This window comes from Habropoda laboriosa, unplaced genomic scaffold, assembly GCF_001263275.1.
Source record: "Habropoda laboriosa isolate 0110345459 unplaced genomic scaffold, ASM126327v1 scaffold15, whole genome shotgun sequence".
NCBI lineage: Eukaryota > Metazoa > Arthropoda > Insecta > Hymenoptera > Apidae > Habropoda > Habropoda laboriosa.
The window spans coordinates 902,738-929,691 of record NW_017100141.1 but is presented as its reverse complement, the minus strand read 5'-3'; the positions used below and the strand labels follow the sequence as shown (position 1 = coordinate 929,691).

At 45.0% G+C, this 26,954-nt stretch overlaps 1 protein-coding gene across 1 annotated transcript; it reads right to left on the bottom strand.

Annotated features, from left to right (window-relative positions):
* Window positions 1-985: 985 nt before the first annotated feature.
* On the bottom strand, window positions 986-2,251 carry LOC108571136 (somatostatin receptor type 2-like). Its single transcript, XM_017933118.1, has one exon. The coding sequence runs from the start codon at window positions 2,249-2,251 to the stop codon at window positions 986-988; it is 1,266 nt and encodes a 421-aa protein (XP_017788607.1).
* Between the last annotated feature and the right edge of the window lie 24,703 nt (window positions 2,252-26,954).

Below are 26,954 nucleotides of genomic sequence, written 5' to 3'. Positions count from 1 at the left end.
GTCCTCGATCCAGACATCTCGAATCCGCGATTTTCTTTCGCCCGAGCACTCTGTCACTCGCTAGAAGGTCTGCCGAAGAGATGAAAATAATGGAAGAGGGCATTAAGGAAGCGGTGAAATAAGATAAGAGGCTGTTCGAGTCGCGAACCCTGCAGGGAGGCTCGTCTTCTCTCTTCGAGGCTTTGTGGGCCGGCCTTGAACACGTGAAACGTGTCGTTGATAAGACAATCTTTCCTCTTTTTTCCTGGAAAAAAGGGAAAACGTGTTTCGATGCTGTGTCTGCCTTTGGCACAAATACCATACGCTCTTCTTCCTCCCTTCGAAACCATCGAGAATGATGGATAAAACGACGCACTATGAATGGAGTATACATATATCTATATATACAGGATTTAACTTGTATAGAGTTTAATTAAATCGTCTTAAATGATCTTCCTTCTTTCGTCGATGCTTCTTACGAAAATAACACTGGCGCCTCTTCGTTCTGGAGGGATTGCTCTCTGTTCCTGGCTCGCTCTTCAACTATTCCAACCTGTTCGTCCTCAATCAATAGACTGTCCCTCGGCCATTCCACGTTTGTCAACATCAAGAACTCATCAATTCCCCGTGGCCATTCTCACGGACAGAATTGTTCGAGCGAAAGGCCACACGACCTGTTCTCCGCGAAGAGTAATGGCGACATACGCTCCGTGGGTCAGGGAACGCTCGATTTCGTCCCTCGGTCAATCACCGGTGATCTTCGAGGTCAGCTACTGCGGCGAGCGAGCAATCTGCTGAACGAGGCAGGAACAGAGGCGGACATCGTTGGTTCTACTCGATCACACCCCTTTTGCATCACGATCGCGCGCAGGGGTAGCAAAAATTCGATGGACAATCGCACCTTCTTTCCCCCAAAAAACACTTCTTCCTTGAAAAATCATTCTCCCCGCTCGTTCGGTGAGTCCCAGGCTCATTGGTGGTCACGACGAGCGAGAGAACTTACACCTTACACCTGAGTCAACAACGTCAACTGCGCTCCGTTCTTCAACGCGTCTTTCTCCCTCTGCGCTTGATCCTTCGGATCGTTGCCTATGGTTATGTTCGATCGTGACGTCATGGTCACTGTGGTGGTGGAAGTTTTGCTAATCAGAAGTCCCCTCTCCGCGTCCTCGTCCTCCAATTCCAGCCTCGATTGACCGGAGGCTGCCAGTCGATTGGACTGAAGCCTCTCGGCGTTCGCCTTGTTTCTCCGCGGGAATACGCTGTTCTCGATGTGCAGCGTCGCGTTCACGTCCTTTCCAGCCGCACAGGTGCACGCCTTCAGGAAGCTCTTCTTGAAGTTGTCGCTGAGAAACGCGTACAGGATCGGATTCATCGCGCTGTTGCTGTAGCTGAGGAAACCAGCCAGCAGGAAGCTGGTGATGGTGATCTTGCTCTGACATTGCTTCGGTGGGGTGTAGATCAACGCTACTTGCATGAGCCAATAAGGCAGCCAGCATAGAACGTAGACAGTGATCACTGTCAGCACCAATTTGGTCACCTTACGATGAGATCGTTTCTTCTCTTTGGATTTGTTCTTCGGACCGACTGTCTGCAGTTTTCTGATCACCAGGAAGTAGAAGATCAGGATCAGTAACAGCGGAATAGCGAAGCCTAGGATGAAAGTGTACAACGTGAAGGTCGTGTGACCTCCGCGATCGGTTGGCCAGTAAATGTTGCAGTTGATCCCCTTATCAGACTCCATTGCGTTCGCGTAGAGGAATATAGGGATCATGAAGAGTGCACTGGTGCACCAAGCAGTCAACGAAACCACTTTAGAGATGAGCGGTGTACGAATCTTCGGAGAGGAGATCGGATGACACACGGCGATGTATCGATCAGCGCTCATGATGAACAGGAAGATACTACTGGTGAACTGATTGATACTCGTCGTAGTCATGTACGCTTTGCACATGATCTTGCCGAAGATCCAGCTACGCAAACTCATAGTAGTGACCAAGAAAGGTATACCAATTAGGAAACACTCGTCGGCTATAGCCAGGTTCACTATGTACATATTCGTGACTGTTTGCATATTGGAGAATCTTAGAACTACGTAAATCACTAGAGTGTTTCCAAGCAGACCGACGATACACACGATGGAATAGAGTACTTGTGTGACCAGCGAGACCACTGGTAGATCGGCCTCGCAATTCTGGATCATCGAGTCCTCTTGATTCATCTTCCTCGCGTAGTCGATCACGCTGGTGGTGCTCATTATCGTCGCGTTCATTTTCAAGCAGTTTTTCTGCCTATCTTCCCAGGTAAATCCTTCTTCTTCTCGCGGAGATCTCGATCGCCCGAAATCCAGTCCAATCACTCACCGCGGCAAGAGAATCGCCGGTGACTTTTTCTCCTTCGATCGCTTCTATTCGCCAGTTAAATGAGCAATCCTCGTGTTCTGTCCGGTATCAGCGTGCACGCGGAAGATCGCTGCGTCGACGACGAAGGGGTCGGTGGAGCCGACGTCATTCCGTCAGCTGTGAAAGGTTCGTGCTTCCGGGCGCGCGGTAACCCGGAAGTGGCCGGTGTAGCAAAACGGAGATCTGGAACAGAAGGAAAGAGCGATTTATCCTTCGGTCGAGATTGTCGCGCGCGGATTTTTTCCAGGGATTACGTCTCTTCGATTAAACGAACGCGTTAGGCTAGTTCCGCGGGCTTCGAGAGCGATTTTCGTCTCTACACGTGGCGAAATCTGAAATCTCAATCTCGTTCTCTCGCGGCGAGAGGAATCTTTCAGGTCAGACTTTCGTCGGGATTCTAAGGGTAGCTGGAAATGTAGAGACCGGTCATAGGTTACAATGGAATCAATTTGCGGTACACCGTACTTCTTCAAGTTCGATTTATTTCCACTTTGAACTCGTATTACGCTCGTAATGTGTCGTTACATCGATCTCCTCGCGGTTTCGCATGGGATATTAAATAAAACATTAGCGAGCCCTTTGAAATCATCAAATTACGCGAAACAGGATAATCGTTATTCTGCAATCGCGAATTTCTCCCTGTGTAATTAACTAATTAACCATACGTCGAAACAATGCAGCGAACGTGCATGCATGGGTTTGCAAATCACTGGCCAGTTTTCGGCTCGATTTGCACAGTCCCTGTAAACCTTGTACACGCTCGTGGATTTCATTTATTATACAACAGACGTGAAACATTAATTCGAAAACACACCTTTAAATGTGTAAATTAAGCAAGATGATTTATGTATCGTTTTAACCTCGTTCCAATGCTTCTCCGAGATTATCTTCTTCAGGAAAATTCTCTACAGCACGGTTGTCGGTCGTTGGCAACCGAAGACACGTGAAATTTCACGGAACAAGGGGATAGTTGGAACGAGAATCTTGTTGACAACTCCGGAAGGATCGCTGGGCACGTTAGAGTGATCCTTGTCGACCTCTGACCCAACAGTTGCAACGTTTCGAGGCAACCGCAAGCTTGTAAAGTGGACAAACGGACGGAGAAACTCGGGAACTCGCTGGAAAATAGAGCAACCCTCCCAAAGGCACGAATGCTTGCGGGAAAAACGCAAACGACTCTCTGTGGAAACGAAAAGTACACGTGTATCTATAGCAAACACGTTCAACCTTTAAAACGGGGCTTTTCTCCATTCTCAATTCCTTCTTTTTCAGTCGTTTAAAAACTTTCAAGTTTCCATAGAATACGTGAAAACGAGAGAAATCATTTTGTTCTCGACCATCTCGTTCCATGCTTACGAGCTTTTCTGTACGTCGCAAAAATTCTCCATCTTTCCACTCGATTTTCATCGTTGCTAAATAAATTGTTTCGGTTGCTCCACTCGCTTTCCCCGGGGAATAGAAGAACGAAACGGTAAGATTCCTTTGTGAATTTCATAGTAGAAACGTAGCATTAAGCCGCCGCCTCCCATTAAAACATCCACATTTATTTTTGCTGGTGCAAGGAAAGAAGTTGATTCCATGAAAGCGGCACGTTCAGGATGACACGGTGCGCTAGTTCTTCTCGCCGCGCTCCTATCTGCGATCGTAACGAACGGAAACAATGGAAGACTCAATTCATTCTCACTGTCGTAAATACGCTGTCGCGTTTTTGCTTGTTATTTCTCTCCTCGTTTGCGAATCTCCTCCACTTTCTTTGTCAACCGAGGTCACTCACCTTTCCAACTAGTTTAAAACTATGTTTCCCCCCTTCTATTTCAATCGTGGGTGAAGTTTAACTTAAGGGGACTAGGCAGTCAGAAGATCGATTTTTTTTTTTTTTGCATTTTTCGAAAGCACTATCCTTCTCGAGTAATCTGGCGTTTGGTTTATGTTAAAATTCACAGTATTAAGGATTTGACGGCGAAAAAGCTCGAGGGCGCCATAAAATGTTTGTCCGCACATGCATGTCAGTCGAGGATCCTTCTCGAGTAATCTGGCGTTTGGTTTATGTTAAAATTCACAGTATTAAGGATTTGACGGCCAAAAAGCTCGAGGGCGCCATAAAATGTTTGTCCGCACATGCATGTCAGTCGAGAGACGTGAAGCGAGACAAAAGTTCTTCGTATTTTTAAAGAGTTTATTATATTTTTATGTATATAAGTTTTCCACTGACTCATTCCCTGTTGTATTTAATACATTATATTACACTGAAATGTTACTGTTCCGTACGGAACAATGGTGCGGGACAACTCACGAAAGTGAATGCCAAGCCAATCCTGAAGGTTCATCAGGCAAGATGGAAGTGGACGCGAGAATGTTAATTTAATTTTTTCGTCGTTCCTGAATTTTTCTAAAAATTGACTCAGGCAATGGACTAAATTTCCATCCGACTCTTTCAACTCCCAACGGTACCGGGAAGATCGTCGTTACCGTTTCGACTGTGGGTGTTATTACCAGAGAGTGTAACAGTGGGAAAAAAAGCGCGGTCTCCAGTTTCATTAAACGCGAGTCATTATCGGTATCCAATGCGAAATTTTTATCCACGCTTTAACGCACTGATACTCCCCAACGATACATATATCACGCCGAATTTTCCAGCGAGAAAGATTCGTCGAAATCTGAAAGATTAATCGGTTAATTCTTTCGGCAATTTTCAAACAGTAGGAGATCGATGGTACTATCTATTCAACTCGAATTTCCTCGACGTGTGCAGAGGAAGATGCACGATCTCGGTGTGCAAATACTCGTTTAACCGTTGTATGAGTAAGAGGAGAGAGTAAACGGCGGTATGACGAACGAGAAAATTCGCGAGGCGTCGCTCCGCAGGCTAATGAGCGTCGATCGATCGCCATTATCGGCGCATCCTTGCCCGAGCTCCGCAATTACCCGTGAAACGATCGTCTTAACGTTTCAGTAATTTACCTTCTTCGCGCTATTACTTCGCACCAGTTTTGTTTCTCCACGGTGTCCGATCTATAACTCGATAGAAAGGAACGAAGAATTTCACTCTTTTCAAGGATAATTACCGTCTCGATTCTCCTCAAATTCTCGCTCCACTTTTCTCTCCTCGATATTTCATCGATATACGTTAAGAAGGTAAAAGATTCGTATAATAATAATAAGAGAATTTCTGCCTGCGCGCTGATGCATATATCACGAAAGCACTTATCAGCGAGCGACCTGGTAAGCGAAATTTCGACAGAGTTATAGCGCTTCTTCTCCTGGCCGTGATGCGAGGATATGAACGATCTTTCGCCAGGATATCGACAGGGTATTATTAGTAGATTTCCCTGTAATATCGTGAATTATCAGACATTTGGCGGAAATCCAGGTCTCGGCCCCAGCAACACGTGGAACTTTCCAAACTCGAACACCTACACGCCCCTTCTCTCTTCTTCTATTCCTAACCCCTTTTTGCATCCCTCTCCTCGAAAACACAACGAAACGTCCTCGTTACACGTGCATTGTTCACGGTAATATTATATCGTTCCCTTCTCCCTCCGGAAGCGCAATATCGCGTAAAAGATGAATAGCCTGGCACGTTGAAAAAAGAAGAGACTAATGCACGTATACGTCGTATCTGTTGCTCTCTTGCCCCGTTCTTCGTCGATTCTCTTTATCTTCGTCGAGAGAGAAGCAGCACAACTCTATTCCCCGGTTCCTATTACCTCGGTTCTCGTACACGTATTACTTGGGAAAAGTATCGCGGTAATAACGTGCCACCGGGTCTTCGTGTACTTTTAATGACGAGAAACGTACCCGGGTCTCGTGTAAAATAAACCCAGGTAGCGTACAGAGCGGGCCGCGAGCTTACAATTCTCGGTAACGTTGAATTAATACCGAAAAAGGGACGATTAAATTCGGCTTGATAAATTTCCCCGTACCACTTGTACACCGTATCGCTGAAAACGATGTGTTCATTTCTGCGTGTGTGTGTGTGCGTGTACGCGAACGTTGTTTCGATAAATTTAATGGGATACTACCGGTGTGGCTGACTTATGAACGACTTGTACTACTGATAGCGGTTTCGCTTATTGCAGCGGGGCATTAAGCGTCGTCCTTGGAGTCGAATTTTCTGCGACTTGTGATACTCCAGAGGGACTGGGAAATGTTGAGGATATAAATAATAAACGGGAAGTGGTGATTATGGTCGCCACTGTACGATATCGCTGAAATGACTAGTTCGCCTGACTTGTGAACAATTTCTACTACTGACAGTAGTTTCACCTATTGCTGGAGGGAAGTAGGAAACTTTGAAGGGACTGAAGAACGTTGTAGATATAGAAAAGTGATAATGACGTTCTCCGCTGTACGAAATAACCAAAAAGACAATTTTGTCTGACTTATGGGCGACTTCTACTACTGACAGTGCTTTCTCCTATTACAGGAAGCAATTACGAACATCTGAGTCGAATTTTCTGCGATTGATAAAACTTTGAAGGGATCAGAAGATGTTCTACACATAAATACGAAGTGATAATGATTTCTGAGTGTGAAATAAACTGAAAAAATCCAAGTTTCATAGAAAACAGTTCGCCAGGTAAACATTCGTAGATTCATCTCAGAAATTCCAACCAGCAAGTGTCTATATACACCCGAAATCTACACGAAGGTGAATTTCGGAGGAGCAATATCCATTCTCAAGCTTCTCCTCTATCGAACCGCCTTTCCTTCCGGTTCTCCATCGATCGCGCGTGCGCGCAAGACGAAACGTCGTAGGGCAGGCACGAGAGGAGTTACGCGAAGACAGAAGGGAAAAAAGAAGGAGGGAATTAATTACACCAGCCTCCGGTAGAAGTGGAAACTCGATCAGCCGGAATATACCGGGTGGATCTCGTAGCCGTCGCCGTCTCTGTACACAAGTCCTCGAGGAGAAGTACGGGCTCGAGTATTGTATACAGGTCCATTCGTCTCGTGAAAGTTCCTGCTCGATTGTAAATCCGGCCGCGATAAGCTCAAGTGGCTGAAGGACCGAATAAAACCGACCGTTTGCATATCGATCGCGGATATCCGACGGAAACGCGACATCGTTTCTGTATGCAATGCCTCTTCTCTCTCTCTCTCTGCTTCCTGGATTAGGTTCGATAGAAACTCTGCGCGCATGGTCGAACGGATCCACGGGAGGACGTAGTAGAAGAGGATCCATCGATCGTTGCCGGAGTAATGTAACTGCAATAGCGATTGAAAGGAAATGAATTTGTTTAAACGTCGATTCCGAAGCTCGAGAGGATTAAAGTGGAACGGTACTCGAGGTTTCTTTTTAATTTCAATAATGTCTGCGGCGGGTTCTCTTGTTTGTTTCTATTAAGCGGGAATGAGATTCCGTGAAATTTCCAACGATATATCCTGAAACACCGATCGTCGCGATCAAATTCACGGGCTGTTAAGATCGTATCTAATTAACCTGCGACGTTTACCCGCGGAACAGGATATCTGGTAGCAAAGAAGCCAACGGCATTCACGTTTCTAGTTATTCCTCGAGATTACTTATTAACGTAACTGCACGGCTCGATGGTTTATTCGTTCGCTGCGTTTAACGGATAGAGTTAACGAAGAAAAGTTGGGGTGATTTCTCAGGTCTCAAAAAAGCACTCTTGATAAACCGAGCCGCGATTTCGCCGGATAAACCGCAAATTAGGGGCGGAACAGCTTTCGTGCGCTCGATACGAGTCGTCCAACGTGCGGAACTCGAGAACCGGAACTTCATTCGCGAGTGCCTCTAACTTCGTTTTCCGCCCTTTGCGCGAAAGTTTCGCGAATTACCGGTTTACACGAACCGCGCGAATTCACGGCGTTAATTCTGCAATTGAATTTAGAAATTCCCGCGGAACCGTCGATACTCCCGCACTTCTCCCACGTTTTTCGAACTAACGATATTTGCCGCGTCGGGAAACGAGGAAGAATCGCTTCGATTAAACTTCGCTATTTTTCGTCATATCGTTCGCTCTTTTTTCCAAAACACGTGCTCGAGAAATATATCGGAATTCTCCAAGACTCTTTCGAGAAATGAATTTGGAAGCTCCGAAGAATTTCACTCGGGATATCTAGCATTTTCCTGGTAATGTAACGAGAATTCCTGAAAGGTTTGGCAGACCTCGGTCAAAGGGTTGAAGAGCGTGACTCAGGAATAGCAAGAATAAAAATGTAGATTCGTATCACGATAGAACGCGAGGCAATTCGTTTAATCTTCCATTGATCGTTAAACATTAATCCTACTTTCTACCTTCCCCGCGTATTATCAATAATTTATTCGAGCAATTCGTTCGAGCTGAAACAATTGAGAATCGTAAACGCAGTTCACGCCAACCTGTCACCCCTTTTCACCGTGATTAATGCACACCCCTAATTCTTCTCATTCTGCTAATCCTATTACTCCATATGATATACAGCCATGACCCAACAAAGACGTATTGTTGCTTCGCCGTAATAGCGAGGCCACCAGTGCTCAGTTGTTACCGTCGTCGCCGTCGTCATTTCCGACGAAACAATGCGTGCACATTTCCGTATGCAGCGGACGGAGCAACTACTGAATAACGAAGTTCGCGTAAACAACCCCTGCGCTCTCGATCCTTTCCACTTCTCGTCCTGTTAAACCGGAAGTAATGACCGTTCCCTTTCCTCTCTTTCCAGCCGCGTAATCGATACAAATGAATCGATTACGCGACCAGAAACCTCAACTCCTATGGAAATCCAACGAATCGAACGAAGACGCATGTCGACGCGCGAGATCTGTTTTCTCAACCGTGAATTTACGTTGCCCGGTGTGCGTAGCTTGTCTATTCTCGCGACCTGATTTCCACCTTTCATTTTTAACGCTCCCGCGAACGGAGAATCGAGCCGCGCGGAAAATCGCCAAAGGGCGGCAAACGAAAATGTGGAAATTCGGAATAAAAATTTCGCGTAAGATAAATTTGAAGTACGGAAATCCTGTATCGTGGAAAATCGGAATACAGAGGGGCTTGAACAAGCAGAGATTTCGAAATTGTCCTTTCTCAAATTGAGATATCGCTGCATCCAGATGTCCACAGATATTCACGAGCTGACCGCCGTTCTACTCTTCATAAAAGATATCGGAGGAAAATGCGACCGCTGAGAATGACACCGCGTCATTCCCAAGTTTAATTCGCAAAAATTCACAGGTGTCACGAAAAATTGGAATCTAATGCAACCGGACGGTCGGTGGACCGCGCGACGCGAGAGGTTGTCGCTCGTCAAATCGATAACTCGACGAGATGGGTGGACGTGCGTTAAATCGTACGGTCGCACGAGCCGGAAAATCGCGATTGTCACAGGAACGAGCTCTTGCAAAATTAGTTTTACCCTCGCAACGATCATTTTCTCCCTAAAGGTTCGAGTGAATTTCAGCGACGAAGACTTTCGACGTCGATGAAAAACCAAAGTCGGTGAATTTTTAATCACCTCGATAAATCACACTTTCCCAAGCTGCAACAAAATTCGCGTAACATTCTCGAAACTACAGCTCGAACATCGTCGTAAGCGATGTAGAATTGAGAATCTGCTGGGTTCAGCGAATTTCCCCGCCGCGTAAATCTCCTCCAGCGACACAGATTCTTTCAGAATCGAGCACATAGGGCGGCGACATCGATAATCGCGTCGAATCCGAGATTACGGTCGCTGAACGCCTCTATTTTCCGTGGCAATGCTCCAAAACAGACACACGCGTTGTTTTCGTCTGATATCCTAGCCAGGATTGAAATTTAATGGCTGGTCTTACACGGTTCTTCTTCCTAACTATCCCCCGCCTCCGGTTCTTCACGCTGGGAAAAAAAGAATCGTTAAAGATCTGTCGACGCAACTAGGTCAATTATATGGCCGTCGAATAGCCACGATTCCGAGGTGTTTAGACGAGAGAAATGGCGGAAGATCGTGAGAAACGGTAACGAATGATAGATAACTGAATATAAAGAACCGAACGATTTTCGTTCGGTCATCTCTGACTGGAATAACAAGCTCTTTCGCGGATGGGCCGGCCAATCGGATTATTCCGGATTATCCAGGGTCCTCTCTGACAATTACGTCAAAGTCGATTTCATCCGCGCCAGCTTTGGTCCTCCGAGTTTATTAAATTTCCAGGGAACACATCCTCGACCAGTCTTCACCTTTCCACGCCCGCCGTTTCCTCCGGTGTGTTCTTTTAAAAACGAGATGAGAGTGCAACGAAGATGATGCCTCGTCCGGATAGCTTAATTAATTTCTGTGAAAGGGTTCGGTCGTAAAGGAAACCCCGAAAAATAGCGAGGAATTTTCCCCCCGGGGGGGAACAAGTGGTTCTCGCGGAAATTGAAAGAGTAGAGTTGTCTTGGGTGATTCGGTGGAAACGACCGTGGATACCGGAAACGGAGAAACTCTGCTAGAATTACCATGTAAGTTCGGTTACTTCGCGAGATAAGCAGATCGAACGGCCGTTTCTCCATAAAATTACACGCGTCTTTTGACTTACGTCTCCCACGGGGATTCCTCTCGAGAAGAGAAACGATGCTCGGCCGCTCCGTCGTCGCCGATACGAGCAAGTTACATCCGTGTTACGTACGAGTTTACGGCGCACGCTAATGCACGCAAGGAGAGTTTCCTCTTCGATACCGCGGTCGATGGAAAACCACGTAAACTCGATGATTAACGGGACGAAACATCCTTTCCGACGTCTACGATTTTATCAACTTCACGAACCAAGTTGTCCAAGTTCCCTCGATTTTTTTCTCCCAGACAGCTAACTAGTAAATTAGCCTTTGCCACTCTACGAACACGTTAAACACCACTTGGTTCAGGTTTCGTGGGCGAGTAGAAAGTTTGAAAATCGCTCCTTTCAAGTTTCCAGGACGAGCAAGCTGAGGCTTCTCGCATTTTACGGCTTCAACTTGGCCGGCTGTGGGAACACACCCCTTGCCACGTCGCAGAAACCTCCCCTCTCCCTTTTTCTCCTCGCAATTAAAGCATTCGCGGCAAGGCATCCGTGAAAATTAAAGTTCGCCGGGTATCTTTAGAAAGGGGACAATTAACGGCCTTTGAACTCTTCTTTTTCAAAGGGTACCCTTCCTGCGGAGTTAGCTTTTCTACGTTGCTATATAATTATCTGGACGGTATGGTCTCTCGAACCTTTCGCTGTTATCAGTTGTCGCTCGTTCGTTCGTTCTTAATGAACGATGTACAGGCTGTTTCTTTATATAGGAAATACAAGGGGAATTGTAGGGAAGTTGCGGTTGCTACGATACGAAACGTGAATGCCGCTGGCTGGAGTTACATCCGACACATTTAATGATCTCAGATAGTAAGCACAGCTTGCATAAGCAGATTAGACGTAAATATCTCTGATCTATTTCTACTTTGTGCCATGGTAACTGCAAATCTGATCTTGCTCCCTTGAACGAAGCTTCAAAGGACCTGTGTGAAATTTTTCGTGTTCCATTTATGTGACAATTTTTCTGATTTAATTTATACCACTTTTTTTTTTATGTAACCCATAGAATATTCCTGTTCCCAGTTCGATTATTCCAAGTTTTGCAGCCCTAAACAATATTCACAATCGATTACCACTGATTGCGAGTGTCTACAGGCGATCTTTCTTGTTTAACTCATAGCATGTACTGACAAAATTTATTCAGAAGAAATAATCTGAATTATTCGACAGTTCGACTACTCAAACTGTTATTCACAATCGATCACCACTGATTGCGAGTGTCTACAGACAAAAGTTAGCTCTGACGATTCTTTCACCCCCAAAAGCATCGAATCTAGATTATTCGATTTATGCAACATTTTTTTTATGTAACCCATAGAATGTTCCAGTTCCCAGTTCGATTATTCCAAGTTTTGCAGCCCTAAACAGCATTTATAATGGATTACCACTGACTGTGAGTGTCTACAGACGTTCACAGCAGCCAAGAGTTAGCTCTGACGATTCTTTCACCCCGAAAAGCATCGAAACTAGATTATTCACCGAAACCCATCGCCAACTACGAACGTAACCTAGGCAAGCCTCGGTCGAGTAGTTCCCCTCGAGGAGATCCTTTCTCGAACCGAGTTTCTCGTCACAGAAGACCTGCCAGGTTCCGCAGGAATTGATCCTGCCCACGGGACCGTCCTCCTCTCTTGGCACAACTTTTAAACCGCCCGGACCACAAATATAACGACGGAATTATAATGTTATCCGGTGAGCATCTGTGAGGGTTGATCTCCATGCGGGACACGCGTCCCGTTGCAATCGAGAACAACTCGAAACTCGTGCTCTCGTTCCCGATGGAATCGATCCACGCTGAACGAGCTCGTGACGCCCGCAACTCCCCAACTTTTCCCTCTCTGCCTTCCCAACCGACGGCGAAACGACCGTCTGAGCGCGTGCAAAGACACGCGAGGAAGACAGCCTCTGATAAGGGTGAACCTCGAACGATACTTGGGAGAGAGAGAGGAGGAGGAAGGAAGTTTTATAAAACGATAAAATTGGAAAATTTCATCGATCCCGGGGAAAAAGTTCCGAGAGATGCACGCCGATGTTTCGACGGCGGACAGTTCGAACTGCTTTTTTACGAGCGAGCTCGTAAACGCGTATCGCAAGCGTCGATGGTAATTTCCTGCGAGGCTCCAACTTTTTCTCCTCTTTTTCCGCGTGTGTCGGAACCCTTGCACGCGGAAAGTTGGCCGATTCTCAGGCGAGGATTCTTTATGATTCGAATATTACGTCCGGGGGGTCTATAAAACCGTTGGAAAACCGTGGGTAGAGAGGTTGCCACGAGTGTCGGAGTGAAAAAGGTGAGGGATTCTTTCGAGACACTCCAACGATTCGTCTCCGCGATACCTTTGATGTATGCGCCGGCTGAAATTTAGTATTCAACCGAGGCGGTAGGAGGTTCGTCGAAAAGCTGATTTTACGGCGGGTCTGTGCGTTTCCGTCAAAGAAGGACTCGCGTTTCGGAGATGGAAAGGGTTCGATTGACGCGTTGCAAACAGTGGATTGCCGGCGAACGCGGCAGTGTTTGAAATTGAGGGAGGAATTCTGATTTCCGTCTGTGAGCATTGCACGAAGAACTCCTTTCTACGAAAATTCAGAAACGAACGTTGAATAGTTCAAGTGTTTTCCAGCATTTTTATCACGCAATAAGAATGCTCTCTACTTCGTCGTCTTTTAACCCTTTCGTTACTATCGGCGCCTATAGGCGTTTTGAAAATTTGGTGCACTTCCATCTTAATTTAACACTTCATTTTATCCTTCCACGCACTTGCACCTCAATTTGATCAACCGAATTTTAAAACGACACGGCCGAAATAAAGTTTGCAACCGTGGTTAAAAATTACGCGTCAAAATCTGCCGTAGCGAAAGGGTTAAAAACGAGTCTCTCGAAGTTTAAAAAAAATCGCAAGAGATCTGTTTCGCTGAGAAACGTTAAATCGTTGAAAATTGGGTTAGTCACCCTGTGTCTAACAAAGTTACATTTCACTGAAACACTGTGCGTGGCTGAAACACGCGTATCGACGCTCTAGAGCCGATCGATTCGAAATTTCTCATCGGCCATAGAGAGCAGAATCCTCTTCTCCCCGTCGAATTTATGCGCGACAGCTTTAGGATGGTCGTAAACGCGCGACGAAACGGCGAATCTCGGTCGAGGGACGATTTCTTCGACGCTCCGCGGTTTTAGGATGAAACAACTTCTAAAGAAAAAGACTATTCTCAGACGTTGCGAGAGAAAGAGAAACGTCCGAGTAAAAAGATGATCTCCGACGAAATTACCGGAGAAATATACGCGAAGTGCCTTCGATAACGAACTTCGCGTTACAGTAATCGCGTTTCCAAGAAGCCCGGAATTAATTGAGGAAATTACGTGATTCCGAGTACTTGGAACGATGCTCGGTATTTGTTCTTGAAACTGGAATGGCGTTCGAGTGAATTGTAACGATGAAAACAGCTGGAATATTCATCGGGAGGGTCTTGCGTAACAAACTTGCTCCCCTTTCGCTCGTTCTTTGCTTTGTGACTCGCGTATTCTCGGTAAACTACCCCTCTTTTACACACTTCGCTGTTAACCTTTTGCACTCGAGTCAGAAACGACGTTATTGTTTACCATTTGGTAAAAGAAATTGATTTCACAGGTCTGTGGGCCTCTGATAAATTTCCAAGCAGCGAAATGGTTCGAAAGGACCATATTTAACCCTTCCACAGTTTATCCCGAGTGAAACTCGGGCAAAGCGTCAAGTGCCTCGCTGTTTAGCTCAAGAGAGACTCTTAGGAGGAAAGTTGAAAAGGGATTAAAAAATTACCTGTGAAATATACATTTCTTTCGCCGTGATCCATCATTTTATTTATCACAAGGCTTTGTTTGATATAAAAATACAGTAAATATAGGAACAACTCTGATTTGAAATTTACTTGCAGCAAAGAGATCTTCGATTGCAAAGGGTTAACATTCGTGCCTTTAATTTCTCTCGCCAGCTTTCTCAAGCATCCAAAATTTTTATTTCACGTCAAATTCGTGCATCTAATTTCTCTGACTGCCTTTCTCAAGTATCCCACATTTCTATTTCGCGAGGATCTTACGCGTACTCCAGCGAATGTGTCCATTTTGTTCGAGAGGCATGTTATGGGAATTTTCCAAAGGTCCTTTCAGCGCACAGGCGTTGCAGGTATTCTCTCGGAAAGGGAAAAAATAAGGAGCTCTCCGTTCGAGATGCAACGTTTAAAAGGCGCGTGCTCCGCGTCATTCTCGTTTCGAACATTCGCGTCCTTACTCTCCGGTGAAATGTTCACGAGCCACTAATGTGGTTCGCGATAGCACAACCGAGAATCGAAGCACACTGGCAAGATTCCCGGTAGGGGAAAATCGAAGCAACGTTTCACTTCTGGCGCGAATTTTTCCTCTCTCTGCCAACAAACGACCAACTTTCTCAGGTTCGCGAGCTGCATACGCAATGTTTGCTTCAAGCTCGAATACGTTATCTACCTTCTCGTTCGATTTCATTTTTAATTCGTGTAAAACAATCAGTTCACGTTGAAACCGCAGCCGAGCAAATACAATTCCCAGCGACGAGTAATCGCGTTTGCTCGTTCAACGCGTTATTGCTGGAAAAATATGGAATTTCGTGGAAATTCATTCCGTGACATTTTTAAACATACTCCTTTCCGTTTAATAATTAATTATCGCAATTGTGCGCTAGGTTGAATTTGATTTTCCATCGAAAATTCTTCATTTATGGATGAAAATTATCGGTGAATCGTTTGACGCGTTGTTATTACACAGAAATATCGTCGGATTTGACTCAGCCGTAGCGAAAGGGTTGACAAAATTTCGAAAAATTAACCTCTGTTAACAATACAATCTACTTCTGTTTCGCCTTGAAACGTTAACAAGCCTCGTATTTCAATTTTGCCCACCGAAATGAAACTTCGATTAAACGAAAATAAAACCACGAAAATTTCAACCTGTTATCCCTACGATATCGTCAATTATTCCGCCACATTTGCACGTTTAATTCCAAGCAATCTGCGCGTAAAACGGAGCGGGTTATACCGAGCGAAAAGTACCGGTGTTTGTTCACCCCCGTCTGAAATAACGAGCGGCGACAATCGGCATACGAGACGCGATACCGTTTTGTTTAAACGTCGAAATTGGAAATCCGCGTACGAGCTCGGGCAGATAAGCGGCGCTGCGATTCGTTGAAAAACGTCTGCTCGCGATTATTCGCGTGTTTATCGCGCAGAAATATCAGGGGTGAAGCACAACGAACAGAGCAACAATCGTTCGTCGTATGGTAACATAGTGGGCGTGAAAATCGTAGCCAAAAAAAGAAAGAAAAATTGCCAACTTTCGAGAGAGAGAGAGAGAGTGAAAATCCTCTAGATTGTCCGAGAGGATTCCGCTCCGACTACGTGTCGCTCGGCTGATAACCGAGCAACATTGTCGTCTCGTGACAGCTTGTTTGTTCGTTCATTTGTGTGTATTTTACGTAGCATATGAAAGCTCGATTTACGAGTTTCGAATAAATAGAAGAGGGATTATTAGTTTATATCGACAGAAGTGGATGATTGGAAAAAATAAGGGAGATACGGGTGGGAAATTGGTCCTCGCTTTACGTTGCTATGGATCCTCGATCAGGGTTAGGTAAATGTCGCGTGCAACCATTCGAGCGGCGCACGGTTTATGACACTGCGGTGTAATAAAGGGATTCCTCACGGAGGTAATCGCCGTTTCCTACGGTTCGTTCGCGAGACACGCTGACGTCTATTGCGGATACGACTTTCGCTCGAGAATGGTTCGATTAATATGCAATTGGATTACATCGTGAATTTTGGAAGATACAGAAAAATTTGCAGAGAAAAGTTGGCAATTCTTTTGAAGAATTTTTTGACCATTTTTTTAGACACTCGATATCGACATAAATTGACAACATGGATCACATTACTGGCCAAAAGTTTGGGATCACCGTGTATTGCAAATTACAGAAAAATTTGCAGAGAAAAGTTGGCAATTCTTTTGGAGAATTTTTTGACCATTTTTTTAGACACTCGATATCGACATAAATTGACAACATGGATCACATTACTGGCCAAAAGTTTGGGATCACCGTGTATTGCAAATTACAGAAAAATTTGCAGAGAAAAGTTGGCAATTTTTTGGAGAATTTTTTGTCATTCAAATCAATCGAAATTAGATTAATTGCTAATCCCAAAAGTTTGGGATCACTGTGCATTGCAAATTACAGAAAAATTCGCAGAGAAAAGTTGGCAATTTTTTGAAGAATTCTTTGACCATTTTTTTAGACACTCGATATCGACATAAATTGACAACATGGATCACATTACTGGCCAAAAGTTTGGGATCACTGTGCATTGCAAATTACAGAAAAATTTGCAGAGAAAAGTTGGCAATTTTTTGGAGAATTTTTTGTCATTCAAATCAATCGAAATTAGATTAATCGCTACTCATCTCCACTCGATATCGATCTAAATTGACAACATGGACCACATAAGCATGTTACTGGCCAGAAGTTTGAGATCACCGTGCACTTAAATTTGCAAAAAAATGTTAGCAATTTTTTGGAGAATCTTTCGTCCTTCGAATCACTCGAAACGAGGTAAATTGCAAGTGTACTTCGTTAATGGAAGCTCCTAGAATCGAAGGAAGAATTCCCGGAACATCGTCCCTCACACGCCACGAACACGTTTGAAAATTCTTCGACTACTTCGAATCCCTTTCTACACACTTCCAAGCACTGGTGTCGCCGATAAACGAGTTGCAGTCTCAGTTTCACAGCTTTCCAAACTCATTTCAATCTCTTCCAAACACTTTCTCCGACATTAAAATACGTTCCACAAATTGAGTATCTCGTTCTATAACTTCACCTACATCGCTATGTATTAACACACGCTTCTATCGAATTTCTCAAACTCTTCAGCGATGCTTCCCCAACTATTCCAACCATCCACACTCTCTCTGTTCGAACCGACCGATGCATGTTTTACTCGATGAATAATTCCCAGCTATCGGTCAGTTCGCGGACTACACAACTATTTTTGCGGCGCACGAGTTTGTTGCATGGCGAATGCATTATTTACCCTCGCGTTTCGTTGCAAATTCCCCGCAATTTGCCCAAGTTCCTCCATAGAACGCTCGATGTATACGATTATCGAGATTAAATACTCCGTTAAACAAATCGTGGAGGGAGAGAAAAAGTTGATTCGCAACTACGAAATTTTTCCCCTATTTTCCGCCCTTTCTGTGCTTCTTTCGCGTGCAAATATTTGCAACGGGAGCCGCGCGCGATCGATACACGGATAAAAGTTTCCTCCGGCGCGGCGGGGGCAATCTGCAACTTAAACAACAACGGGAAATAGAAGTTGACGAGGGCCTGATTGAAAATACGCTTTCCCGGAGCCCTTTAATATCCTCCCGGAAAACGCCGGTGTTTTATAGCGTTGTAATTAAGCAACCGGGTACGGTGTATTAATTAAATCGGGAAAAAGCGGCGACGTAGACAAAAGCCGGCGCTAATCATGGCAGCGAGCAGCGCGGAACGGGGCGTCGCGACGATAATAAATCTTATTGCGAATCGATACGTTTGCGACGTTATCGCAACTTCGCCCCCCTTTCACGCAATTGTTTCTCCTTATTCCCTGCCATATATTTCTCTCTCTCCGGGGATATTGATTCTTCAACCCTTAATTGGGCGCTTCTTCGCCAAATATTTGCGAGTTCCTCGCTCCGGGGAACGTCGAGTGTGACTTGGACCTTCGATTTTTTCTCTCATTTTCCTAATGAACGAGCTGTGAAATATGCAAGCTGTAATTACGTAAAAACACCAAGTTATTTATCGAAGACGCTCGAGTAATCGTGATGAAATAAGCGTGATACTAGGTACGCGCGAGTTGGGGTATAGTTGGAGGAAGAAATATAACGAGATGATAAAATCGGTCAGGCGTCCAAGTTTACATGTCGGAGAATATCGACAGGCAGTCGGCAGAAACTCGGGAAGACAAGGGTCTGAAACCTCGATCAGGACCTCGAAATATGCTTCAGCTTTGATTTAATCCTAATCGAAAAACGCAACGTCGTCGAACTCATCGATCAGTGTCGTTCCTTTAACGCTTTAATTTATGATCTATATTCCTTCCTTCGGCTGTACTTTGCTTCGAGAGCCGTGTCATAATTCACGACACGCATTTCCCGGTGATTGACAGCCGCAAGCGTACATTGGAAACGCGCTAGAACGAAGCTTCCGTCACATCGCACGAAGGACTTGGCTGGAAAGCCAGTGAAACAAAAAGCGTGCATCGAACGCTCGTCTCGGTTTGTCAAATAAGACAGCGAAACCAGTCTTAACCTACTTAGGAAGAGCACAGCCTCGCTTCTCGAGTGTGTGAATTTAATGGATTTTTCGTCGAATCTCGCACCATTTGTCTTTGGTTACGATAGTCAGCGAGAGGATAATTTAGGTTAGAAACAATCGAAACTATTCAGATACGTTTCCGGAGAGAGAATAATTGATTCGACTGGTCAGTCGAATATCACGCGATCCTTAACCGAACTAGTTACCGAAGGCTTTAGATGTACCACGGTTGAAGCGTACCAACCCATGCCAACTGAATTCGTACCGTTTTGGAATTATTGTTTCGAACCTCAAGATCTTTAATTTTTCAGAGCTCGAAAAGCAACGTTAAAAGCTCGAAACCAGTGTTAAACTCGCGCCGCTAAAGATATCGGCTGTTTGTGCTTTTCTATTTCGACGAAACTATAAATGAATCGTCAGGATTGTCTCTGGCTGTTGTAGAGTTAGCATTGTGCGGTGACAATCGCCACTGTTCAGGCTGCCGTGTAACGAGCTCGTTTTCCTGATAAATTCCCAACCATGAGACGGCCCTTTGCACGGACACGATAAATAAAGCATCGTGGCGAACCTTGCTGCAGAGAAAATTCGACGGTTTGCTGTCTCGTCTGATTAGAAACGTAGTTTCTCCGCCTTTGTCTTCTGAGAGTGCTTTTTCTAAAAATTTAATTCTCTGTATTTTACAATTCACGATATTAAAGTTGTGCACTTAGTGAGTAACGAAAGTTGGCCTCTGAAATTTTCAACATGAGAGCTTTCTCTAAAAATTGAATTCTCTGCGTACTTTACAATTCACGATATCAAAATTTATCAAAAATCGGCCTCCGAAATTCTCAACATTTATCCCTTCCATTCACACTCCCTCTGAGAAATTTTCCAGCAAAGAAAAAACATCTCAACCCACAATTTCTTGGTCTAATAAAATCCCTCTTCCCATACGTATCGTATCCATCTTGACAGTGTCTCTATACCAATGCAACCAGAGCTTTATTTGATCACTCGATATTTCTTCCAGGACGGGCCATTCCATAAAAAGATTTATGCCCTCTCTCCGTTCACCGATTCGACGTGCCCTACCTTCAAGCCTTGCGTACGAATAAGTCACGTTTCTCAAATACGAACTCTGATTTTCAGTTCGTTCGTGGCACAGATCGCGCCCTTTTTTCCTTATCAACTGTACGATACTCTACTCGTGAACGAGACTGTTTAGCTTCGTTCTCAGTTCGTATCGTTGCGCTCCCGATGTGTTAATCCCGGAAGGGCGAAATTCTAGTAGTTGGTGTGGTGATGGTGAATAATAAGTTCTCTCCTTCAGAATATTTTTGAACTCTCGTTATTTTGTGGTGGTGCGTGGGTATATATTAGGTCGGTGTGTGTTCTGATTGGTTGGACGTTGAAGGTGGTGGAAAAGAAGGTCTCGAAAAATGCGGAGGTGTGATTGGACATTAGGAAACTAGTGGAAGGAGAACGTGAGGGTGAGGGTGGTGTGCAAAAGTTTAAATAATTTAGGGAAAACCCGGAAAGGGGAAAGGGATAGGAAACATGACCAGGATGCGACTTGAACTGCTTTACGGTAGGGAAGGAATTTGTTAGGGGCTAGGAAGACGGTTGGAAAGGACTGTTTATTAATTTACGATGTGTGACTGGCCGGTGGGCTTCGCGACCGGACATCAACTTCGCCATCAGAAAGTTCCGCCGGCAGGTTGGCGTGTCGGTGTGTACAATGAGATGATTAATCGTCGAGGATGACTGGGCTAGTTTGATACCGAAAACGAGGGCCAGTGATACCAGGGTTGGAAACGACGTTAATGCTATGCTCTGTTAACCGACAAAGCCTCGTCTTCTCTATGGCTGTTGGCTTCGTGGTTATTCAGACCTTGTGTACCGTGCACTGATTGACGATAATCGAACCTAAACTGACGTGATTAGAACGATAAGGACGGATTAGAACGACGAGCTGTTTAATCTCATAAACGGTGAAGATTCTTCGAAACAAGTCGACGTATCGATCTTTCGAAAATGGTTCAAAGAGAATCAGAGGATCGTACGATATCAGACAACTTGACTTCCACTGAATTTTTACGCGTTGATCTTCGAAGAAGCTTCGTTTGAATTAAATTTGTCGCGGCGGGGGATCGTTGTCCAGCTGTTTCGTCGTATTTTTGAGCTTCAGCTTCTGCTCAGTTAACCGTGTTCAGCCAGCATCAGGCCAATTAACGTGCAATCTCCGTCTGTTGGTTTCACAGACTCGTAAAATTGTGAAATTCATCATCCAGGATGATTTCGGTGGCGCTTTTAATGGCACGCGATTCTGTATCTAAACGTTCCATCGAGCAACCCCCGATTCGGCAAGTAGACCCCTCTGATTTATATTTCAGACGATGCTTTTCGAAAATATTTTCATTTCAACTGTATTTGCACGAACGAACCTGGAAAATGATACAAACGCGTGCTGTAACAGCTTTTAAACGAAGGAAAAAAGTGAAAATACGTGCGTGGATATGTATCGATCGAAAAATGTGTGCTTCGATGTTGCTAATAGTATCTGATAAAAATTTCAACGTTTTAATAAACAAAAAAGGACGACGGCAAGTGTGTAAGATATGGTAAATAAAATTGGAGAATTTACTCGATCGGTTATAAATCTGTTTCGGAGATTGATACTCGAGCATCGTTTCTAAATATACCAATGCCACCGAAACAGCCGCTATTCATGCATCTAATATACATACATTTCGGCTGGATCGATGTTTCCTCCGATTTGGTTGCCCTTTAAACGAGGTTATCTCGTATTCTCGTCCATTCCGCCAGCCTATACCAGCCGCGATATAAAAAGCACGAAAGTGTAACAGCTATAGAAAATTCTTGCTCGAAAGCAGATCGAAATCTCGTTAAGGACCGGTACAAGGAAGTTCTCCTTCCTGTATCGAGGTTTCTCGACAATACAGCCTGTCTCGTATGAATTCTGAAAAAGTAGAAATAAGCGTCGTCTCTTTTCACCGAACTCTCGCGAAATCCGGAGGGGGAAAGCTCGAGGGAACGAGGAAAATCACGAGAGCGTAGCTCGTTGAATTGTAACCGCGGCGAATCGAGCCGCGAGAACTTTCCAAACTCGATTACGCCATCTCCACACCTCTCCCTCGGCTATAGCACTCGCGAATGCACGGAGGAAAATGGATATTTAAGGAAAATCGACGATAAAACTCGGTACACCCCTAATGGAGTATAATTGAACGGAACACGTTCGCGAGTGGAATAAAAATTTCATCGTTTCCACGCGACGAATTACGGTAATCGCGATAGAAATGCTCATTTCCCTATTTATGGATACTCGTTATGCATTCAGAAAACGGGTACAAAGATGCGATCTTTATTACCGAGGGAAATTCCAGACGTTTGGATTTTCGTATCTTTTTAAAGTGCAGGACGAAGAGGTCGTAGATATTAATTAGGCGAATGGTCAAACTTCGGCGTGTACACAGCTGTAACGTGATTCCGAGGATCACATGTGTAGTCCTTTCGTCTAACTAGTTCAGGAAGCTCGTAAAAGCAACTTCGAGGACCGTCGATGTGTCATCGGAAGTGGAGTTGCTTGTTTTCCCGAGACGAGATGTGCCGCAGGAACTTCGCGCAAGACGTTCCGAGCGTTTTCTTCGTCGAGGTTAGAAACCGTAGTCAAAAATCGCTGAATCGCTGTTAGATAGGGATCCACGGGTACGAGATTATAAAAGTGGAGCTCGCGGTAATCGCGTTTCCATCCTCCAAACTTTCGTCGCAAACGCTGTAAATTCTGTTATCCGTTTAATCGCGTTCGCAGTTTATACGATTAATCGTTCGCGTGAATTTTTCAGACGTTTCGAACGATTACCGCCCGGCACGATTAATCTTTGCTTCTTTCATTGCACCTTCCAACGGTGTTTGCAAACTTTCCTCCAAACTTTCTCCCTTCTTTCTCAGCTGTTTATTCTTTTTTTTTCCCCCTTCACTTTTCCAACGAGTAAAGCTAAGTGTGTCTGCGAAATTATGGAGTCCAATTCTAACTGTGAAACTTTCGACATTTACACTCACTACGGCAATTGAAACTTCGCCTCCTTTTTCCCTCCCCGCGCGTTATTTTCTAACTAAAACTCCCGGCTAGAATTCCAGCGAAGCTCGCCCCGAGCTTTGTCTGCTATGGCCGGGAGAAGAAAAAGTAGGGTGAAATTTCGACGTTCTAATTCGAAACGTTCCCTTCCCCGCACTCGATAGTTAGGAAACTGTGTCGTCGATTACGATAATGACAGGGAGCCCTCGTTGTTTCTTCGAACAGACCGTTCGCAGGATATCCGTTCTCGAGTCACTTGTTTCACGAGACAGACCACGATACGCTTCAACTACGAGATCTCCAAGTTCCTTCAAAGGAGTTGACAACGGCAACGAGATTCCTAGGGTAATCCCGCGTACCGTCTTACACGTTTCCGGGCAGCTCTAATTACGCTGTCAACTAGGACCGATTAATATCGATCTGAACCACTCCTTTGAGCAGCTAGTTCAATTTATACTAATTTATCCTTCGATCTTAACGTGCTTGTACAGTAGGTAGAGTTTTATTTGTACGGGGACAATGCTTTAATTTTGCACCTTCGTCGTATCGCTTCCATGGACTATACGTTTACTCGAAAGCTACCCTAACACGTCCAAACTCACCCTTATACTATCTTATTCTCCTTTGTTACCGATCGCGACAGATCCCAGAGGGATGTCATAAATTATTTATTCTCCAAAGCTATCCCGGGTAATGCATAAAAAAGGAGGATTCGAATAACATTTGCCCGACTGCTTCAGCGTTGAATCGTTCGCTAAATGTTTGCCGGCGTTTTCGTCTACTTTTCTACTAGCCTATCCCTGTTACAGCTATCGATCCGAGTAAACATTTAACCCCTCGAGCCTTACTGTGTTCGTTCTGTATTAGCTAAAAAAACAGGTAGTGTATCATAGATTAATTGCGTTTGATAATTTTCAGTGACTCGACGAGAAATTAGTCAGACTCGTTTCAAGACGAAGGGTTAACACGTTCACTGCCACGCCAGATTTGCGTGTTTTGCTCAGGGAGCCACAAGAAAATTTTGCATTATTCCAAACGTAGTATTATAAATTTCGAAATTTTTAGTCGACGATATTCTAAACACCTGAGGTCCTCCAGTAACCGATGATCACCGTGGCAGTCGACGTGTTAATCTTGCCAAACGAACGGAGTTCAGCGATACAACAAAACGAGATAAACTTTCCAACGCGAAACACCATCCGTATTTCTTCGCGTATCACGTCTCGTTGGTACAATAGCCGAGGCAACAGCTGTTCGTGGAGCACACGGAAGAATCTATGGGAGACTTGTCAGCTCGTACGAGCTGATAATTTCGGGGGATGCTGGGGGATCGATAGTAATCGACGTTCTCGCGAGTTCCAGCGAATTTCCATGGGACGACATGGCCGACCTTCGACCTCATTAGAACCACGTCGAACCGTATTATCTTCGCTGGTGCATAGATGAAGTGTGCATTAAGGTGAACGAGGCGGTATCGAACAGGTGTTCGAGATCGCCACTGCTTGACCTTACGCGAGACGAGCAGCACACCGATCGATCGATACGCACTGTGCTATTCAAAGTGGCAGCTTACGCAGTTTTCCCGCCTGTTTGCTGCTTTTCAATTCCGTTTCACCGGTAACTTGCTTTTTCGCGGTAGATACGCGTCCAGCCAATTTTTCCCAACCACGGAAATATTTGTTGTCGGTTAATCGATCGCTGTACCGTTCCAATCTCTAATCCATTCTCCGTGATACGTTTCGAACGGCAGAAATACCTTTTTATCGAGAGGATTGTTAGCTGATTGATCAAACTGTCGAGTATAATTCACTAGAGACACTCTCTGCGTGTGACAATTATTCGACTCTCGGCACGAGTGTCATTCCGCGAATTTACGATCTAATATCCCATTCGTTCTTTCGCGTAAACGGTTTTAAAAATCGTGCAAATTTCGCGCGACCAGTTCACTCTGCCGTTCAATAATGTTAACCGTTTAGTAGCAGTTCGATTGAGAGGAAAAATTTGCAATCAGAGGGTGTCGCGCATCCGTGAAATTTTTCCTCGAAAACGAGAGATAAAAGTTGAACACGAAATTCAAAGCAGAGTATGATAAAAGGTAGCGTGACTCGGTGGGGCTAACTCGATTCTCTTCATTTCTACCTTTTGTTGCTCTCCACTCTCTTCCCCGAAAATGCACCCTCTCAGCTGTCACGCGCAAGCGGCAATACATTTTCTGATAAGGCCGCTGGGCACGTTTTAAATCTACTCGAACACGACAACCCTTTAATCTAAGAGACAGCTGAAATTGAACCTGTTTCGCGGTGCGGCGCTTTCGAATCTTTCACTACCGTTCCCTTTTCTATAAATTCAAGTTCGTCAAAAATATCGCGAAATCTCTCTTCACCTTCCTAGAATTCCAGAAACTGTCCAGAGTCTTTTCCAAAAATTTCAACGACGGCTGCTCATTCGCGGATTCGAATCCGCGAGTTTCTTTCGCTGGTTGCTCCTGACAGCGAGTTCCGGTTCCCTCGAGGCGTCCACGTGAAACAAAGTGATCATTAGTATAATACCGTACTTTCAGTGATACGTCGTAAACGCACTCGTTTGTAAGAGTATGGTCGAGCGAATGTTGGGACTCGCGCTGGTTTATGACCCGCAGACCGAGAGGTCGCAACGCTCTGACACCCCCACGCGCCAAGGGCTGGGTCAGGTAAGGACCCCCAACCTGTGCCAGGGTTTCCCGGAGGCAAGAGAGGGGCGTCAAGGCTCGTATATAAGGACGTGTGGGCGACGGGAGAATAAATCTACGCGTGCTCGTGCTTGAAACCTTTTATTGAAAAAGCGAGACGAAATGTGCGACTCTCGGCGGTTGAGTGTGCCGACACACGACGAGCAGGATAAGTGTGCCGGGAGGAACCGTGTTAAAAATATCGCAATAAGGCACTAAACAAAGGAATCCGGGAGGAGCTGAAGCAAGACCGCGGTTACTCAAGCGAAACGGCTCGAGTGTTTCTTCGTCTTGAAAGGACTCGCGTTGAGTCTCCTGTGGCGCCGTGCGCGCTGCAGACGCGTTAAATAAGAATGGAGGAGATTGTGTTAGAACGAATTAGGAAACGTGTAGTTGATAACGACGGATAAATAAATATAGTTTCAAACATCCTGACAAATATTATTTAGACCAGACAGACCTAACCTCAGTTACGTTCCTCCGCGAAGATTTTCTCTCGAGAATAAATCGTTGAATTCGAGTAGCCTCGATCGGATCGAATCGCGTCAGGATTTTTATTAGACCAGACCTTTGACGAAACGCAATTTCCTCGTGTGTCGCTGGTTTAACGTTGACCCGTAACCGGAAGCAAGGTGGAACTTGTTAACCACGCGCCATAGATCGAGTCGAGGAACACTTAGATTGCGCCCGGGTATATTTAACGAGTTCGTCAGACCGTCGAACGGCGTAATTCGTCGCCTGTTGAACGGATTAAACGCGTACGAACAATTGGGGCTAATTTATCGGTCGAGCTAGCGAGAACTACGGGCTTGAATTTGATTATCGCGTCGAATGCTGGAACCTTCGCTTTTAAATTCTCCCTACTTCCGCGTTATTAAGTACAGACACAATACGTGGCTCGGACAAAGCTTCGACG